We start from the raw sequence: 20,721 nt of genomic DNA on the forward strand, positions 1-20,721 counted from the left end.
TCGGGGTCGATAAATTAAGTACCAGTCACGCACTGGGGTCGATGTAATCGACTTTAATCTCTTTGTCCTTGTTTGTCCCCACTGTGTTTAGCCCCTTGTGGGTAGTAAAAAAAATAGATATTTACACAAATTTGTGCAATGTAATTTTAATAACAAATTTCAAAACGAAATTTCAGTTGTTCAGATAAATGTTTATAACTACAGCTGATCAGTGTAGGAACGTATAAGAGTTAAGTTCTCATTCTCAAATACCAATTGTTTTAGTAACCTCCGTAGCTTATACTGTTTCTCTCTTATTTCAGGATATTGGATGACATTGTTACTAAAGAATTATATATTACCGCGGATTTATCATCTTTCAAAGATTAACAGCACGGGATAAAGAACAGATATTCCAATCATTATCATCGTTTAACGTCCGCTCTCCAAGCTGGCATGGGTTAGCCCGTTTCATAGGAGCTGGCCGTCCAGAAGACTACACCAAACTTGTGTGTCTGTTTTTTTACATGATTCTTACAGTTGGGTGTCCTTCCCAACACCAACCACCCTGCAGAAAGATCTGAGTGCATTTTACGTGGTAGAATTACTTGAAAATCATCATCATCATCATTTAACGTCCGTTTTCCATGCTAGCATGGGTTGGACTATAAAATATTTTCTCTTCACCGAAATTAAAAAAGTAAAATGTCTTTTGTTGCGCTGACTGCAGTGTGTACAAGATGGTTCCGAATTCTAGCTAAAATTGGATTATAGCAGAGTTTGGAGCGGCTGCAGATCTTAAGAAAGATTACAGATGATAGGAATATAGTGGAGAAATTTTTGTTTAGAATAAAATATAAAAATATACAGAAACGAAAACATTGGAGAAAAGGAAAAATTATTTTAAAAAACGAAAAAAAAACATCTATGAGATGACAAGGTGAAATGAAAATGACCATGGATTGATTTTCCTGATGAAATGTGAAAAGATATTGGCAAAACAATATATCACTGTAATATCTGTAAAATGTCATTCTGTGAAAAAGGTCAACTCATTCGTGGAGAAGAGAAGCCATATCAATGTGATATCTGTAGTAAATCCTTTTCTCAAACTTGTCACTTAATCCAACACAGACGCATTCATACAGGAGAGAAACCCTATCACTGTGATGTCTGTGGTAAATCTTTCTCTATAAACCATCACTTAACCAAACACAGGCGTATTCATACAGGAGAGAAGCCATATCATTGCGATGTCTGCGGTAGGTCGTTCTCTCGAAATCATCATTTAAACGAACACAAATTCGTTCACACAGGAGAGAAGCCATATCACTGTGATATATGTGGTAAGTCCTTCTCCAGAACTAGGAACCTAACGACTCACATACGTATTCATACAGGAGAGAAGCTATTCGATTGTGACATCTGTGGTAAATCGTTCACTTTGAAAAGTACTTTGACCATTCACATACGAATTCATACAGGAGAGAAGCCGTATCAGTGTGACATGTGTGGCATAGCATTCTCTGAAAGAAGTAGCTTAAGTGTTCACAAGCAAATTCATACAGGAGTTAAGCCATATCACTGTGATATCTGTGATAAATCCTTCTCTCGGCATCATTACTTAGCCGAACACAGTCGCACTCATACAGGAGACAGGCCCTATCACTGTGATATCTGTACTAAATCCTTTTCTACGAGTAGCAACCTGAGCAAACACAGACGTAGTCATACTGGCGAGAAACCCTACAATTGTGATATCTGTGACAAATCGTTTTCTACGAGCAGCAGCTTGAGTAAACACATCCGCATCCATACGGGGGAGAAGCCCCATAGCTGTGATGTGTGTGGTAAGTGCTTCTCTCAGAAAGGTCACTTAACTGGACACAAACGCATTCATGCAGGAGATAAACCATATCACTGTGATATCTGTGGCAAATCCTTCTCTCACAGTCAGCATTTGATCAGACACAAACGCATTCATACAGACGCTAAACCATACCACTGTGACATCTGTGGCAAATCCTTCTCTCGGAAACATACTTTGATTGAACACAAACAAACCCATACAGGGGAGAAGCCATATCGCTGTGAGGTCTGCAATAAAGCCTTCTCTAGAAATTTCCATTTAACTGAACACAAATACATTCATACAGGAGAGAAACCATATCACTGTGATGTCTGCAGTAAATCTTTTGTTCGAAAACGACAGCTGACTACACATGAGTGCACCCTTGCAGCAGAATGAGGCAGGTGAACGCCAGAAAAGCCACACTTCACTGAACAATAAATGTATTATATTAATAAATTAAACATATGCATAGATATATGTACGTACCTACCTCAAGAAAAATGTCTAGTTCCTTGGTTTTGTGTTTATGTTTTCGTTTCTCATTGTGTTCGACGTTTTTTTGGTGTCCTGTACCCATATATGCGTGTATATAGACATGTAGAGGTAGGTACGTACATATATGTTTTATTTATCAATATATTATATGACGTAACGCACGCATCCATTTCTAAGTAAGATTGTTCTTGAAATAAATGTATTCATCCGTAAAAGAAGATATGATGGTGTGTGTAAGAACAATCTCCGAACCACAACTCTCTATACATTGATGACATAACTAAATGATATTTTTAATAAAAACTATTCTTTCAGAATTCTCAAATATATTCTCATTTAACATATTTCTAGAAGAAAGAGAAGCTAATATTAATTCATTTGTCACTGGTGGTAAATATTTACTCTCTCCTAACATAATCGTACAGTTAAGTATAAGTCTGCAAGTCATAACAAACAATATTTCATCTTAACATTATAGGGTAAATATCTATGATACCTCATGAATATTCATGAGATATCTCATGAATATTCATGTAGGGAGAGTAAAGGGTGGTCAGATAGTTGATTACTGGTATGAAATTGTGAACGCATGTACCACAAACCTAAGTGGAAGATCTCTCTGGCCTTTTGCAATGAAAACTCATTATGGACTCCCTCACAACCTCCACAAAGTATTTCTTGCTGTTCATCTGGCCCGAGGGAACCCAATGGATGTAGATGATGTCCCAGCTGTTGAAAAAGGGAATCCTCATGAACTTCCCAGTGGACTTGCTTTGCTTGGCCTTCGTGGGTCTAGGGGAGCCAGGATGCTGCCATTTGGCACTCTGTCTCTTGGTCCCTAGATCATAACAGTAGATTCAACTTTTGTCACTGGTCACCAGAGACTCAGGTATCCTTGGATTGGAGTTAATGAGCTCAACCAGTTCCCTGCCATCACCAACATATCTCTCCTTTGTCCCTGATCACCCTGAGAAGAACTTTGTACTAATTTTGCTTATATTCAGCTCTTCGTGAATAACCCTAAGTACTGCAAGGGCCTCATGTACATCAACTGGGTTCTCTTTAGCCTGATGGTAAAAAAAAGTGGACTTTGGGGAGGTTTTGGGGGTAGTCCAACAACAGTTTTCATTGCAAAAGGCCAGAGAGCTCTCACCCAGATCTGTGGGACCTACACCAATCCACAATTCCATCCTGGTAACTACTTGGCAGAGGTGGGCATCAGAAGAGTCCCTTATTCACTCTACGGCCCAGAACTTGTTCCCTGTGACTTTTGGTTGTTCCTCAAAATGAAGGGGGCTGTAACAAGGCTATTAGACATCTTTATTTTGGAGGGATTATCATAGAGCCTTCACAAACTGGCTAGAGCACTACAACTAGAGCAGTGAAGTCAGTGGATCCCAGTTCAAAGAAGAACCCAATAGATGTAGATGATGCCCTAGATGTTGAAAAAGGGAATCCTCATGAACTTCCCAGTGGACTTGCTTTGCTTGGCCTTCGTGGGTCTAGGGGAGCCAGGATGCTGCCATTTGGCACTCTGTCTCTTGGTCCCTAGATCATAACAGTAGATTCAAATTTTGTCTCTGGTCACCAGAGACTCAAGCACTCAAATACATTCATACAGAGACTCAAGCACACAAATACATTCATACAGGAGAGAAACCGTATCACTGTGATGTCTGCAGTAAATCCTTTGTTCGGAAACGACAGCTGACTACACATGAGTGCACCCTTGCAGCAGAAGGAGGCAGGTGAACGTCAGAAAAGCCACACCTCACAGAACAATAAATGTATTATATTAATAAATAAAACATATGCATATATATATATACATATATGTACGTACCTACCTCAAGAAAAATGTCCAGTTCCTTGTGTTTGTGTCTATGTTTTCGTTTCTCATTGTGTTCGACGTTTTTTTGGTGTCCTGTACCCATATATGCGTGTATATATACATGTAGAGGTAGGTACGTACATCATCATCATCATTGTTTAACGTCCGCTTTCCATGCTAGCATGGGTTGGACGGTTCAACTGGGGTCTGGGAAGCCCGAAGGCTGCACCAGGCCAGTCAGATCTGGCAGAGTTTCTACAGCTGGATGCCCTTCCTAACGTACATATATGTATATATATATGCATATGTTTTATTTATTAATATATTATATGACGGAACGCACGCATCCATTTCTAAGTAAGATTGTTCTTGAAATAAATGTATTCATCCGTAAAAGAAGATACGATGGTGTGTGTAAGAACAATCTCCGAACCACAACTCTCTATACATTGATGACATAACTAAATGATATTTTTAATAAAAACTATTCTTTCAGAATTCTCAAATATATTCTCATTTAACGTATTTCTAGAGGAAAGAGAAGCTAATATTAATACATTTGGCACTGGTGGTAACTATGTACTCTCTCATAACATAATCGTACAGTTAAGTATAAGTCTGCAAGTCATAACAAGCAATATTTCATCTTAACATTATAGGGTAAATATCTATGATACCTCATGAATATTCATGAGATATCTATGATATCTAATGAATATTCATGATCTTATTTGCATTCTTGAATGTATCTCTTGTATACAATGGTGTGAAGTAAAGTTTGTTGTTCGTGTACCCTCAGGGTCGTGATTCTGTTGTTGATAAGATTTATACATGAGGTGCATTCCAGAAGTTGTCAGACTTTTTCAAGTGAGACATTTATTAAAATTCCAGGAAGAACAATATTTTAATCTCATTCAAAGTAGAATCCTCTGATTTCGATTGAATTGTTGCAACCCTCCGGCCACTTTGTGAAGACCCTATGGATGCCCTCGAAAGTGAAGGTGTCCAGGATCCTTGATGTAGCCTCCTGCATCTTCTTTGGTTTGGGGAACAACCTAAAGTCACTGGGATCAAGGTCAGGTCTGTAGGGAGAGTAAAGGGTAGTCAGATAGTTGATTACTGGTATGAAATTGTGAACTCATGTACCACAAACCTAAGTGGAAGATCTCTCTGGCCCTTTGCAATGAAAACTCGTTATGGACTCCCTCACAACCTCCACAAAGTACTTTTTGCTGTTCATCTGGCCCGAGGGAACCCAATAGATGTAGATGATGCCCCAGATGTTGAAAAGGGGAACCCTCATGAACTTCCCAGTGGACTTGCTTTGCTTGGCCTTCGTGGGTCTAGGCGAGCCAGGATGCTGCCATTTGGCACTCTGTCTCTTAGTCCCTAGATCATAACAGTAGATTCAAATTTTGTCTCTGGTCACCAGAGACTCAAGCACTCTTGGGCTGTAATCAATGAACTCAACCATTTCCTTGCTGCTACCACCATGTGTCTCCTTCCTCATCACTGAGGTCCCTGAAAACAACTTCACTCTATATACATATAACGGCATGGAAGGGGAGGTTAGTATGCATGGGTGACTGCTGGTCTTCCATAAAACAACCTTACTTTTAGACTTGTGCTTCAGAGGGTACCTTTCTAGGTGCAGTTCCATGGTCATTCATGACCAAATGGGACGGGGTCTTTACCTTTTTCTTCACACTAGACAGTGAATTCTGAATTCCCGAAGGATTGAAGTTGTCCTCCTCCAACTCTGGCTGCTGACAATTTCTTTGTGTATGTTTTATCTCTTTTACTTGTTTCAGTCATTTGACTGCGGCCATTCTGGAGCACCGCCTTTAATCAAGCAACTCGACCCCGGGACTTATTCTTTGTAAGCCCAGTACTTATTCTATCGGTCTCTTTTGCCGAACCGCTAAGTGACGGGGACATAAACACACCAGCATTGGTTGTCAAGCAATGCTAGGGGGACAAACACAGACACACAAACACGCATATATATATACATATATACGACGGGCTTCTTTTCAGTTTCCATCTACCAAATCCACTCACAAGGCTATAGTAGAAGACACTTGTCCAAGGTGCCACACAATGGGACTGAACCCGGAACCATGTGGTTGGTAAGCAAGCTACTTACCACACAGCCACTCGTTTGTTTCCTTTTACGCAATACTAAAACAACGGCTAAAAATCTTCTGAAGCTGTAGTCCCACTACTTTTATCTATGAACAGCCACTGCTGCGAAGTTACAGGGATGTAAACACACCGAGGGTCTCGAAGGAGATAGTGTTAGTTGAAAGCTACCAAACTTACCATATACAGACAACTTCATCATCATCATCATCATCATCGTTTAGCGTCCGCTTTCCATGCTAGCATGGGTTGGACGGTTCAACTGGGGTCTGGGAAGCCAGAAGGCTGCACCAGGTCCAGTCTGATCTGGCAATGTTTCTACGGCCGGATGCCCTTCCTAACGCCAACCACTCCGTGAGTGTAGTGGGTGCTTTTTACGTGCCAGACGAGGCTGGCAACGGCCATGATCGGATGATGCTTTTTACGTGCCACCGGCATGGAGGCAAGGCGAGGCTGGCAAAGGCCACAATCGAATGGTGCTTTTTAAGTACCACCGGCACGGAGGCCGGGCAAGGCTGGCAAATGGCCACTATTGAATGGTGCTTTTTAAGTACCACAGGCACGGAGGCCGGGCAAGGCTGGCATTGGCCATGATCGGATGGTGCTTTTTACATGCCACCGGCACGGAGGCAGTCGGGGCGGTGCTGGCAATGGCCACATTTGGATGGTTTTCTTATGTGGCACTGGTATCATAGCTACGATTTCCATTGATGTTGAACTTCAGCTTTATATAGAGAGAGATTAATTTCAAAGTGGTTATTTGTTGTGTCGTAAGCCATTTATCATTTCCGTGGTGCCCTTTCGCATTCATTGATGCTTTAAACGTGTGTTTATTTTGCATAGTGGCACAGGAGTGGCTGTGTGGTAAGTAGCTTGTTTACCAACCACATGGTTCCGGGTTCAGTCCCAGTGCGTGGCACCTTGGGCAAGTGTCTTCTACTGTAGCCTCAGGCCGACCACAGCCTTGAAAGTGGATTTGGTAGACGGAAACTGAAAGAAGCCTGTCGTATATATGTATATATATATGTGTCTGTGTTTGTCCCCCTAGCATTGCTTGACAACCGATGCTGGTGTGTTTACGTCCCCGTCACTTAGCGGTTCGGCAAAAGAGACCGATAGAATAAGTACTGGGCTTACAAAAGAATAAGTCCTGGGGTCGATTTGCTCGACTAAAGGTGGTGCTCCAGTATGGCCGCAGTCAAATGACTGAAACAAGTAAAAGAGTAATGGGTAACCCAGCGCTAAGATGCAGAAGTAGGTGCCACGTGGTTTTGTGTATATAGCTCACCAAATGGTAGAAACATTGTTATTTTCAGTCAGTCACAAAATGTGCTGAGGATCTTTTCGGTTTGAATGGCAGTTTTTTACTAACGGTGTCATATGAAATTGTCACCCATAATTATGACCCTAGTATCGATCTATTGCATTTCAATCTGTTTTAGGGTTAGAGTCAAATGACTGAAACAAGTAAAAGAGTAACCCTGAAAATATTTGTGTCCGACTCCTCCACCACGTTAACCTTCTCCCAAACATATGCTCTAAGGGCCTCCCCACAACCTTCCTCATTGGTTAATCAGATGACCTAAACTGACCAATGAAAACTCAGTAATTCCATTTACTGCTGTAGCTTACTCATAATGTGTCTGCAGTCTTCAGTTTAATTATGTCGTATTTCGTAATCGTCGCTGCGTATACAGGTTTTCATGAGGTAGGTTCCGTTGGACTTACTTCCTTTTTAATCAATCATCTTTGGCAATCTTTCGTCTCTAGTAGACCTTTCCGTCGATTTCCGTAAAAAAATTTTTTTTTTTTTTACATATGGGCTTGCGGGAACTTTTGAAGTAATGAGAGCGAAAGAGACTAAGAGAAAGCGATTGTATGACGAGGGAAGTTCTTTTGAAGTTACCGTGCATGGAAAGCATTGATGGACATGTGTGTGTGTGTGTGTGTTTGATGGGGTGTGGGAGACAGACATTATGTTGTGTAAGTGAAGTGCTTCTGTTAGTGTGTGTGAAGAGACAGAGAGAGTAATGTGTGAAAGAGAGAGATAACTGAAAATTTTTACTCGGTGTATGTGTATATGTATGTATATTACTTCAAAAGTTCCCGCAAGCCCATATGTAAAAAAAAAAATTTTTTACGGAAATCGACGGAAAGGTCTACTAGAGACGAAAGATCGCCTCATCTTTTCTTCGTTCGTTGATATAATGTTACGTTCTTTTTTATTGATCCGTCATAGAATTTATAGCATCTTTGAACGCACCTTGTACAAAAATATCCTGGCTATCCTGAATGAGCGAAACGAAACGCAGAACGTACTAACATAAGCTATCTTGAATGACCGAAATAGCATCCTTGAACGCACCTTGCCTTTAATATTATCGGCTCAGTCCAGAGCTGAACTGACCTAGGGCTAAAAGCAGCGAAACCCCGATGGGACCTCTACGTTGTTGCCCGACTATCTAAGAGATGGTAACTAAATTTTCTTTGGGTTCAAACATCCAGGTTTGGAAATCGAAAACTAGATTGAATAATGGGAGATGGAGATTTTAGGGACATGTGTAAACAAGTGCGAGATATGAAATGAAACCAATAATTATGGGGAAACGCACGAAAACAGCTTGGCTACCTTGAATGACCGAATCGAAAATGGGGAATAGACAAAAATATCCTGGCTATCCTGAATGAGCGAAACGAAACGCAGAACGTACTAACGTAAGCTATCTTGAATGGCCGAAACGAAATGGAAATGGACAAAAATAATTTAATTTTCTAGAATAATCGAAACAAATAAATGCTTAAGTGAGAAATAACTACAAAAGTTTGCCCCACCTCCTTCGATTTTGTCTTCTCATAATTTTTTGCACGATTGAAAGGACCAAATGTCAATTTGTTGTACTAAAATACTTCGAGGTGTGCGCCAACATAGCCACAGTCTAGACCAGTGCTTTTCAAACTTTTTGCTGGAGCGGAACCCCAAGGAAACATTCCACTGGCTCGAGGAACCTCTATGCAATAATTTAATAGTCTTATGCACACATATCTGCACAGGAGAATTAAAAATTACTGCCGATTTTAGCAGTTTTGTAACTTCTTGAGGAACTCCTGGACTGTACTGGCAGAACCCTAAGGTTCCGTGGAACCCTGGTTGAAAACCACTGGTCTAGACAGAGACAAGTCAGTGATAAAAGATTTGTATTTTACAGGGTATAAATTTCATGTATTGGGAGTGGGGATTTCATTTTTTTACTTCTTAATTTCATCCTCCCGCCTGATGGCCCGGAGAAGACGACCGAACCCGATCGCTTAGAGGAAGTAAAAGTCGTAACAAGGTTTCCGTAGGTGAACCTGCGGAAGGATCATTAGCGCCGTGTTCTCCTCCTCGAAAGAGAAAGAAAAACTCGCGATCCGAGTTTAAGTAATTAAACGTATATATATTATTAATAGAATTGAGAAACGTTTTCGATGCTACAGATTATTAAGGTAAGACTTCCGCCCGTCTCCCCCAAAAATCAGCCTATAAAAAAAATTTTTTTTTTGATTTTTTTTTCGACGCCCCTCCCCTCCCCATTTTCGGCTACGGAGAATACGAATCTGCAAAAAAATTGGCAAAAATCGACATTTCTAATCCCACCCACCTCCCATTTCCTTCATTTTTCACTTTTTTCAGAATTTTTTTTTTTCAAAATATGCGGAAAAATACAGAGATTATGATTCCGAAAAAAATTTACAAAACTTTTTGTAAAATTTTTTTTTTAAGAATTTTTTTTTTTTTTTCTAAATATTCGGAAAAATACGGACATTATGATTCGGACAAAATTTTCAAAACATTTCTGTACTTACGGGTACCGTTTTTAGTGTTAGGGTTAGGGCTAGGGATTTAGGGTTAATGTTGGTGAAAAACGTCAAAATTGAAGAAGTTAGAGGGGGGAATGTCACAATGCCGATTTTTGGCAATTTTCCGGAACCTCGGTCTTCGAAAACGGGGATTTTCGGAAAAAGAAAAAAAAATTTAAGAAACAAATTTAGGAGAAAATGGGTGGGGGGGGGGGAGAAAAAAAACGTTGTTTTACTAAGAAAAAATGTTTTCAAACTTTTTCCCGTTACACTCAAGCAAAATATAATTTATGAATTTCTCACTCTTCGAAAGTTCTCTCCTCATCCCCTCGGAAAAGATTTCCCCCACAAATTTCTTTATAACCATAATCAATGCCGTTTGAAAGATATTTATGAAATTTCATAAAAAGATATCCAATTTCCTTAAAGTTATGGGGGGGGGGTGAAAGTCGGACCTTGAGAATTTTCCAGAAGTCCTCTTCCCCCATCCCCTCGGAAAAGATTCCCCCATAAAATTTCATTTAAAAAACCCATTTTCATAAAAATTACGAGGGGAAAAACTCGGACCTTGTGAATTTTCCAAAAGTCCTCTAAATTAGAGGAGTTCCACTGTATGTATTTGTGTGTCTGTGTTCATGTCCCCGTAACTTAGCGGTTCAGCAAAAGAGACCAATAGACTACTAGGCTTACACACTCACACACACATGCCTTTATCTGTAGTTTATCGTTATAGAAATACTGAGGAAATTCCACTGTTGAATCACAAAATTTATTTTTTGTCTCCTCTCTAGTTTCTTTTATTGTTTCCCTGTTGTTTCAGAATGCCAGACGACAGGAATTCCAGAATATTTTCACCTTGGATTTTTCGTCATTTACCAAAATTAAAGGAAACTGTTATACAGAAAAATTATAATCTTTTTTTTATACAAATCTGCAAAAGAATTACTGTGAATTCTTTAGACTATGATTCTTAACAAAATTTCTCTGCTGCACTATTTGGAACCTGAATTCTTATAGAACTTGGATTACAAAGAAGTTTGCAGGGCCTTCAGATTTTGATGAAGATCGCAATTGAATGAATATTTGTGAGGAATAAAATATAAGAATTTAAAGAAGAAAATTAACCAAATATTTCAGTTAGAGTGAAGAGAAATTATGGAGAAAGAATTCTCTGAAGTCAGTGTAAAATGTGAATCGCAGTTTGAAGAGAATGAGTCTCGTGAGGAATTATCAAAAGATTCGGTCAATTCATTTTACGATTGTGATATCTGTGGAAAGTCATTCTCTCAAAAAGGTAATCTGAATATTCACAGACAGATTCATGCCAGACAAAAACCATATCACTGTGATATTTGTGGTAAATCCTTCTCTCAGAAGGGCAACTTCAATATTCACCGATACATTCACACGGGAGAGAAACCATATCACTGTGATATTTGTGGTAAATCTTTCTCGCAAAAAAGTAGTTTAACAACACACAAACGTATTCACACGGGTAAGAAACCCTATAGCTGTGATGTCTGCGATAAGTCATTTTCTGAGACAGGTGGCTTGACTACACACAAACGTATTCATACAGGAGAGAAGCCGTATCACTGTGACATCTGTGATAAATCATTTTCTGGACGTGGCAACTTAGCTACCCACAAACGTATCCATACAGGCGAGAGGCCGTACCCTTGTGATATCTGTAGTAAATCATTCTCTCAGAAAGAGAGCTTAATAAATCACAAGTATGTTCATACAGGAGAGAAACCATTTCTCTGTGATATCTGTGGTAAATCATTCTCTCAAAGAAATAGCCTTGCTGAACACAAACACATTCATACAGGTGAGAAACCATTTGTATGCAATACCTGTGGGAAATCTTTCTCCGTAGGAAGTCACTTAATTAGACACAAATCCATTCATACAGGAGAGAAGCCATATCACTGTGATGTCTGTGGTAAATCTTTTTCTCAGAATGGTATCTTAACGACACACAAACGGATTCATACAGGTGAAAAACCATATCAGTGTGATATCTGCAGTAAATCTTTTTCTCATAAAGGTAACTTAACTACACATAAAAATATTCATTCAGGAGAAAAGCAACACCAGTGTAATATCTCTGACCAGACATTCTCTCAAAATGATAACCTGACTATACATGTATATATCCATGCAAGAGAGTAACAATATCACTATGATGTGTGAAGGCACATGGCTCAGTGGCTACAGCGTTGGGCTTACAATCATGAGGTAGTGAGTTTGATTCCTGGACTGTGTGGTAAGTAGCTTGCTTACACACCACACGGTTCTGGGTTCAGTCCCAATGCGTGGCATCTTGGGCAAGTGTCTTCTACTATAGACCCGAGCCGACCAATGCCTTGTGAATGGATTTGGTAGACGGAAACTGAAAGAAGCCCGTCGTATATATATGTATATAGGCGCAGGAGTGGCTGTGTGGTAAGTAGCTTGCTTACCAACCACATGGTTCTGGGTTCAGTCCAACTGTGTGGCATCTTGGGCAAGGGTTTTCTGCTATAGCCCCGAGCCGACCAATGCCTAGTGAGTGGATTTGGTAGACGGAAACTGAAAGAAGCCTGTCGTATATATATATATGTGTGTATGTGTCTGTGTTTGTCCCCCTAGCATTGCTTGACAACCGATTCTGGTGTGTTTACGTCCCCATCTGGGCTTACAAAGAATAAGTCCCAGGGTCGATTTGCACGACTAAAGGCGGTGCTCCAGCATGGCCGCAGTCAAATGACTGAAACAAGTAAAAGAGTAAAGAGAGACAAGTGAAATCATATTGTTGGCATCTGTATTTGCTTTTTAGCATTCAGATCACTTTGTTGAGTGTAATACTCTTTTTATTCACGTTGTTTTAAATCTATCGTTCATTATGCCGTTGCCAGCGCCGCCCCGACTGGCCTCGTGCTGGGGCACGTAAAAAGCACCATCCGATTGTGGCCGTTTGCCAGCCTCGTCTGGCACGTAAAAAGCACCCACTACACTCACGGAGTGGTTGGCGTTAGGAAGGGCATCCAGCCGTAGAAACACTGCCAGATCAGACTGGGCCTGGTGCAGCCTCCATGGCTTCCCAGACCCCAGTTGAACCGTCCAACCCATGCTAGCATGGAAAACGGACGCTAAACGATGATGATGATGATGATGATGATGATTATCTTGTAGTTTCAAGATATTAATGATGTGATTGTTTATTTTTTAGGATGTCTTTGTATGGGACATGTGGGAACCCAGATCTCTAGACGGGTCCTAAAATGGGTAGAATATCTGGGCCAGTTTAAATGCTAAAGACTATTGAGACATGTATTTGGTTAACATGCATTGAAGAATTTTAGTGCAGCAAATCGACCCCACTACATATTTGTTTCTGTTTTTTTTTATACCTGGTCCTTATTTCATCAGTCTTTTTTGCTGAACCGCTAAGTTATGGAAATTTTAAACACACCAAAACTTGTAGCCAAGCAGTAGTGATTGACAAACACGGACATTCACACACACACACACTCACACTCTCACACATACACACTCACACACACACACACTCTCACACACACTCACACACACACAAACTCACATACATACACACACATACACTCACAGACACACACACACACTCACACATACACACACACATTCACATACATACACACTCACACACATACACACACACATACACACACACCCACACATACACACACATACACACACCTTCATAAAGATGAGGAAACACACCACTGCAAAATCTGTAGTCACTGCTTCTCACAAACAGATCACTTAACTACACATACACTAGCGTAGTGGGTGCAGTCTACCCCAGGTGGCACTTTTAAAGGGACACCACTCTTAGGTGTCTGCTGTAGGCAATATTTTCTTTGTGGGGTCCGAGAGTTGCAAACAGAAGGGCCACCCCGGGCGGCACACACTCTAGCTATGCTAGTGCACACACACGCACCTTCGTACACAAGGGAAACCACATTACTCTCTTTTACTTGTTTCAGTCATTTGACTGCGGCCATGCTGGAACACCGCCTTTAATCGAGCAACTCGACCCCGGGACTTATTCTTTTGTAAGCCCAGTACTTATTCTCTCGGTCTCTTTTGCCGAACCGCTAAGTGACGGCAACATAAACACACCAGCATCGGTTGTCAAGCAATGCTAGGGGGACAAACACAGACACACAAACATATACACACACATACATATATATATATACGACGGGCTTCTTTCAGTTTCCGTCTACCAAATCCACTCACAAGGCATTGGTCGGCCCGAGGCTATAGTCGAAGGCACTCGCCCAAGATACCACGCATGGGACTGAACCCGGAACCACATGGTTGGTAAGCAAGCCACTTACCACACAGCCACTCCTGCGCCTATCTGTAGTGAATGCTTCCCTTAAATAAATGCTTCCCTTAAATAAAGTGATTTGTGGAAGAAAAAATGTCGTATCTTCTCTATATATAAAAGGCAGGTTGTCTGTCTGTGTGTCTGTCATGTTGTACCCTCACCCTGACCACGGCTTTCAACCGATTCTGATGAAACTTGACACACACATAGCCCAATGTCATAATTCAAAACTAACGCGGTGAAAATGTTGAAAAGTTCCCCCAGTTCTGAAAAAAATTCATAAATTCCTCCACTTCAAGCAGTCAACGAGGCAAAACATGACCAGACAACATAACCTTGACATACTTCTGCTAATCGCAGCTGCAGCCGCAAGTCGTTGCCTACTAGAGGTTCTTACATACCCGGGCAACGCTGGACTATGCTGCTAGTGTAACAATAAATATATCCTATCAGGAAAGAAGATATCATTGTGTTATAACAACCTGTGGACAATATATTTTATGTAACCACAACAATATCTACCATTGTTGTATTTTTAATAAAAATTCTTCTTTTGTAATATTCTTCTATGTTCCATTATATTTCTTGAATGAAGAAAATATACTGTTGGTATATTTGTCAGTGTGTGTGTGTTAATCAGGGGCTGGCAAACTTTCCAGTTCACGGGCCGGATTGACCTTTGGCAGCGTGCTGGCAGGCCAGATTCAGGTAAAGGACCTGGGTGTCTTGGTGGATTCTTCCTTTTCGCCTTCAGCCCAGTGCGTCCATCCTACCAACAAAGCACGCGGAGTTCTGTTTTTGATTCGACGGTCATTCGGTATGTTCACAGCAGCCATATTCCTACCGCTCTATGTCACGCTGGTGAGACCCATATTGGAGTATGGGATTCAAGCCTCTTCTCCTTATCTCCTCAAAGACATACATCATCTCGAACGAGTCCAGAAGCTGGCTACCCGCATGGTTCTTGGTCCCAAGAATTTGTCTTATGAAGAAAGGCTGAAGACGCTCGACCTTTATTCTCTAGAAAAACGACGATGCCGTGGTGATCTCATTCTTGCTCACGACATCATAAGCGGAAAGTGTAACCTCTTGAAAGAGCTGTTCTTCACTCCTGCTCCAGAGCGTCGGCTGCGGGGTCACTCCGAAAAGCTCTCTCTGCGACGATTTCATCTCAATCGAAGGAGAGGGGCTTTCTCCGTCCGGGTTGCGGATCCGTGGAATAAGCTGCCGGACGAGATAGTGAAGATGCCGACGACCGCTCGGTTCAAAGTCTCTCTTGACCAGAAATGGCCTGAACTCTTTGCATGAACACCCTCCCTGTACATAACTCCATGTCCCCCTACATGACCTTGCTTTTTGCTTTTTGAGCCAAAAATTAACTTAACTGGTGCCTTCATGTATACCATTGGCTATTCACTTACGGTAGAACAATTTTGAGCCTTACTAAGTAAATGTGGTTTTTAACCTTTTCCGTTCATGCAGTTTGCTCTTTCAATTTTTCTTCTTTGGCTCAAAATTCGTCAATGACAAACTATTAACACATTAACGAACATGAAGGTGTTAAGAGCATTTAAATGTACCTCTTTACCCTTTTACTTGTTTCAGTCATTTGACTGTGGCCATGCTGGAGCAATGCCTTTTGTTGAGCAAATTAGTTTCCGTCTACCAAATCCACTCACAAGGCATTGGTAGGCCCGGGGCTATAGCAGAAGACAATTGCCCAAGATGCCACGCAGTGGGACTGAACCCGGAACCATGTGGTTGGTTAGCAAGCTACTTACCACACAGCCACTCCTGCACCTGTACCATGGGGGAACTTTTCATGGCTTCGAATGTATTTGCCTTTAAGGTGGCGAGCTGGCAGAAACATTAGCACGCCGGGCGAAATGCGTAGCCGTATTACGTCTGCCGCTAGGTTCTGAGTTCAAATTCCGCCGAGGTTGACTTTGCCTTTCATCCTTTCGGGGTCGATAAATTAAGTACCAGTTATGTACTGGGTTTGATATAATCAACTTAATCTGTGTGTCTGTCCTTGTTTAGCCCCTTGTGGGTAGTAAAGAAATGGGTATTTCGTCTGCCGTTACATTCTGAGTTCAAATTCCTCCTAGGTCGACTTTACCTTTCATCCTTTTGGGGGTCGATAAATTAAGTACTAGTTATGTTCTGGGGTTGATGTAATCGACTTAATCCCCTTGTCTGTCCTTGTTCGTCCCCTCTTTGTTTAGCCCCTTGTGGGTAGTAAAGAAATGGGTATTTTGTCTGCCGTTACGTTCTGAGTTCAAATTATGCCGAGGTCGACTTTGCCTTTCATCCTTTCAGGGTCGATAAATTAAGTACCAGTTACGAACTGGGGTCGATGTAATCGACTTAATTCGTTTCTCTGTCTTTGTTTGTCCCCTCTATGTTTTGCCCCTTGTGGGCAATAAAGAGATAGAATGTATTTGCTTTAAAAAGCTGTTGTCAAATCTTCATATCTATTGATACATGGAATTTACTGGTGAAAATTATTTTTGGCTTTTGTGCTATCAAGGCCTGTGTGGGGTTCTACGGTCAGGCATCTCAGTATGCATTGAGCGTGAATCTATGCGTTTTCCTCATGGTCATGTAGTGCGATTACTGTCAAATCCCAAAACGAAGGTATTGAAAAATAAATGTTAATGAAGGTTATTCAAGACCTACCAAAAATGCTCTGTGGGCTGAATTGAAATGCTCCGCAGGCCTCTGGTGTAAATAGATGAGATTGTATTTTTATATATCGGTGATATATAGGCTCAGGAGTGGCTGTGTGGTAAGTACCTTGCTTACCAACCACATGGTTCCGGGTTCAGTCCCACTGCGTGGCACCCTGGGCAAGTGTCTTCTACTATAGCCACGGGCTGACCAAAGCCTTGTGAGTGGGTTTGGTAGACGGAAACTGAAAAAAGCCTGTCGTATATATGTATATATATATGTGTGTGTGTGCGTGTATGTTTGTGTGTCTGTGTTTGTCCCCCTAGCATTGCTTGACAACCGATGCTGGTGTGCTTATGTCCCCGTCACTTAGCGGTTCGACAAAAGAGACCGATTGAGTACTGGGCTTACAAAGAATAAGTCCCGGGGTCGAGTTGCTCGACTAAAGGCGGTGCTCCAGCATGGCCGCAATCAAATGACTGAAACAAGTAAAAGAGTATAATATTAATGGTCATTGGGCTAGAAAAATAAATATATACCTATTTCTTTATTACCCACATGGGGCCTAAACACAGAGAGGACAGACAAATGGATTAAGTCGCTTATGTCGACCCCAGTGCGTAACTGGTACTTAATTTATTGACCCCGAAAGGACGAAAGGCAAAGTCGACCACGGCGGAATTTGAACTCGGAACGTAACGGCAGACGAAATACTGCCGAAGCGTATTTGTTGAAAACTTCATTAGAAAATGTGCCATTTCTGGAGGTCGACAACTGCTGTCCACGCAATTGACTTCTGTCCACTCCCTCCCGAAATTGCTGGTCTTGTGTCAAAATGTGAAATCAGCATTTCATACGCATGCGCACGAAACGTACTTCCGTCTCCATTCATTACATCTTGACAAATATGTCAGGTGCTGGGAGTTCTCTTAATTAACTCCCGAACGCGTTTAAGATACATCTCTCTCTATCACCTGATAGAGAGATGCACTCATAACAACAACAACACCATCCTTTATAAAGACATTTCCGTGAGTATTAAACAACGAAAACATTTAATCTTTCAATACTTTGTGAATCAGATTTGATTGTTCCGCATTGGCTGCTATTTCTAGCTATGGCGGCAACCTCCTACACGCTCCATCGTTTCTTCTTCAAGTTTGTTTGTTGTGTGTTTTAGGTGGAGAAATATTCTTAAATAAACTCCAACCACAGAAATGCTGAGAATCCAATGCTTTATTATAATTTATCAAACCCTTGTTTCTTGATATAAGGTAAGGGACGAAACTTAGTAAGCGGGCAAAATGAGTAATTCCTCATTTCTTCCTACACGCTCCATCATTTCCACATTCGTTCGTTGTATTTTAGTTTGAGAAATATCCCCAAATACACTCCGACCACAGAAATGTTGAGAAACCAATGCTTTATTATAATTTATCGAATGCTTGCTTCTTGATATGGGCAGGCGGACGAAATTAGTAAGTGGGGCAAAATGAGTAATTTCCTAGTTTTCCCTTTTACGTTTCTTGGGTGTTTTTAGTTGGGGAAATATTCTTAAAATACATTCCAACCACAGAAATGTTAAGAAACGAAGGAAAGGCTTCCTCCCGTCCCCTCGTTTACAAAAGGAAGTCTTGCCCTTTTTTTTTTTTACTCCCAGATATAATATAGTAATACCAAATGATGAGGCATACTCACAATGTAATCATTTTATAGGTACTACTAGCGAACAGTGGTCCCGGTGCGCACACACGCATCCGTACTAGCTAGTCGAAACTAGTCGATCCTAAATAATTTTTTAAACTAATTAAATAAATTATTTTTATAAACAAATAGGCGTGGGAGTGGCTGTGTGGTAAGTAGCTTGCTTACCAACCACATGGTTCCGGGTTCAGTCCCATGCGTGGCATCTTGGGCGAGTGCCTTCGACTATAGCCTCGGGCCGACCAATGCCTTGTGAGTGGATTTGGTAGACGGAAACTGAAAGAAGCCTGTCGTATATATATATATATGTATGTGTGTTTGTGTGTCTGTGTTTGTCTCCCTAGCATTTGCTTGACAACCGATGCTGGTGTGTTTGCGTCCCCGTCACTTAGCGGTTCTGCATAAGAGATCGATAGAATAAGTACTGGGCTTACAAAAAGAATAAGTCCCGGGGCCAAGTTGCTCGATTAAAGTCGGTGCTCCAGCATGGCCGCAGTCAAATGACTGAAACAAGTAAAAGAGTAAACCAGGGTTAGGATTAAAAAGTTGTTGTAGGATCGACTACTTACGTCCAGCTAGCGTGGGCGCGCAGCGGGACCACTGTTCGCTAGTGGGACCCATTTTATGCAAGCTGGAAGAAAATAATGAGAAATGGGAAATTACTCATTTTGCCCCGCTTATTTTGTCCCCTTCACTATAAAAAGAAACGCATAAATTATAATAAAGCATTCGTTCGGGAGGAAGTCTTTCCGTACAGAAGTTGTTCGGTTGGCTGATCCTCTTTTTCCTGAACTTTGACCTCAGTGTAATTGAGGTTGCTAACAGAATATCGGGAAGAATGTTTGGTGTTTCAAGTTTCACAAAATGACGTCTAAAATGGGGCAAAATGAGTAATGACTTGTTTTACTAATTTCTTCTTATATCAAGTTTTTTTGTTTTAAAAAAACCAGATTCGTAAATTTCATACCATGTGCCATCCACCCCCCTCCAATCCTTTTTCATTTTACCAAAGTATTTAAACATGTTTTTGCATTTCTGATCTTTCTCATGTCGAAGGATTCGTGCTGGTGGTACATAAAAAGCATCATTCGAGTGTGGTCGTCGCCAGTGCTGCCTGACTGGCCTCGGGACAGTGGCATGTAAAAAGCACTCACTACACTCTTGGAGTAGTTGGCATTAGAAAGGGCATCCAGCTGTAGATGCAGCCTCTTAGCTTGCCAGTCCTTACTCAAACCGTCCAACCCATGCCAACATGGAAAGCGGACGTTAAACGATAATGATGATACAACGGGCTTCTCTCAGTTTCTCTCTACCAAATCCATGCACAAGGCTTTAGTTGGCCCGAGGCTGTAGTAGAAGACACTTGCCCAAGTGGGACTGAACCTGGGACCATGTGGTTGGGTTGGGAAACAAGCTTCTTAGAACACAGCCACTCCTGTGCCTAAACATATATATACATATATATATATAACGGGAAGGTTTACGAAAATAAATAAAAGATGAAGGCAGGTGGAGTACAAACAACAAATGTTTAGTATGGCGCTCAGGAATAGAAATAGAAAAAGTCTTTTACATTTCGAGCCTACGCTTTCGTTTTTTTTTTTTTAATGTGTAGCTGGAGTTAAGAAATCTGTTAGCTTTACAAAAGATTTTCTGATGTTTTTGATAATTAAAAAGTTCTGTTGTTCAGTTAAATGTTTGTTTCTAGAGTTATCTTTATGGAAATGTTGAATCTGTATTTTTTAAGTAGCCTCTATATCTTACACTTTTGTTTTTATTATTTCAGAATATCAGATGACATGGCATAACTGAAGATACACTCATTATTTATCAGCTTTTCAAAGACCAAAT

The 20,721-nt window shown here is 41.0% G+C and overlaps 2 protein-coding genes across 4 annotated transcripts; both read left to right on the top strand.

Moving 5' to 3' along the window:
• Positions 1-580: 580 nt before the first annotated feature.
• Positions 581-4,184, top strand: LOC115226709 (zinc finger protein 93-like). 3 transcript variants are annotated; one of them, XM_036515280.1, is made up of 2 exons: positions 581-2,121; positions 3,964-4,184. In XM_036515280.1, exons 1-2 carry the CDS (start codon positions 1,007-1,009, stop codon positions 4,076-4,078), a joined length of 1,230 nt encoding a protein of 409 aa, XP_036371173.1. In that variant the 5' UTR covers positions 581-1,006; the 3' UTR covers positions 4,079-4,184. The 3 variants fall into 3 exon arrangements, with proteins under 3 accessions (XP_036371173.1, XP_036371172.1, XP_029653588.1); XM_036515279.1 differs by having other exon boundaries at positions 583-2,169; positions 4,012-4,184; XM_029797728.2 differs by lacking the exon at positions 3,964-4,184 and adding an exon at positions 2,508-2,649 and having other exon boundaries at positions 586-2,238.
• Positions 4,185-7,931: 3,747 nt separating this feature from the next.
• Positions 7,932-12,434, top strand: LOC115226764 (zinc finger protein 239-like). The gene is made up of 2 exons (XM_036515296.1): positions 7,932-8,007; positions 10,957-12,434. Exon 2 carries the CDS (start codon positions 11,292-11,294, stop codon positions 12,309-12,311), a length of 1,020 nt encoding a protein of 339 aa, XP_036371189.1. The 5' UTR covers positions 7,932-8,007; positions 10,957-11,291; the 3' UTR covers positions 12,312-12,434.
• Positions 12,435-20,721: the final 8,287 nt, after the last annotated feature.

Source organism: Octopus sinensis, linkage group LG30 (assembly GCF_006345805.1).
Source record: "Octopus sinensis linkage group LG30, ASM634580v1, whole genome shotgun sequence".
Classification (NCBI taxonomy): Eukaryota; Metazoa; Mollusca; class Cephalopoda; order Octopoda; family Octopodidae; genus Octopus; species Octopus sinensis.

Bases quoted from the DNA above. Each gene is read 5' to 3' on its own strand.
- LOC115226764 (XM_036515296.1), top strand. From the start codon at position 11,292: ATGGAGAAAGAATTCTCTGAAGTCAGTGTAAAATGTGAATCGCAGTTT.
- LOC115226709 (XM_036515280.1), top strand. From the start codon at position 1,007: ATGTCATTCTGTGAAAAAGGTCAACTCATTCGTGGAGAAGAGAAGCCA. The intron at 2,122-3,963 runs ATACATTCATAC...TCAAGCACACAA, and splicing joins TTCCATTTAACTGAACACAA to ATACATTCATACAGGAGAGA.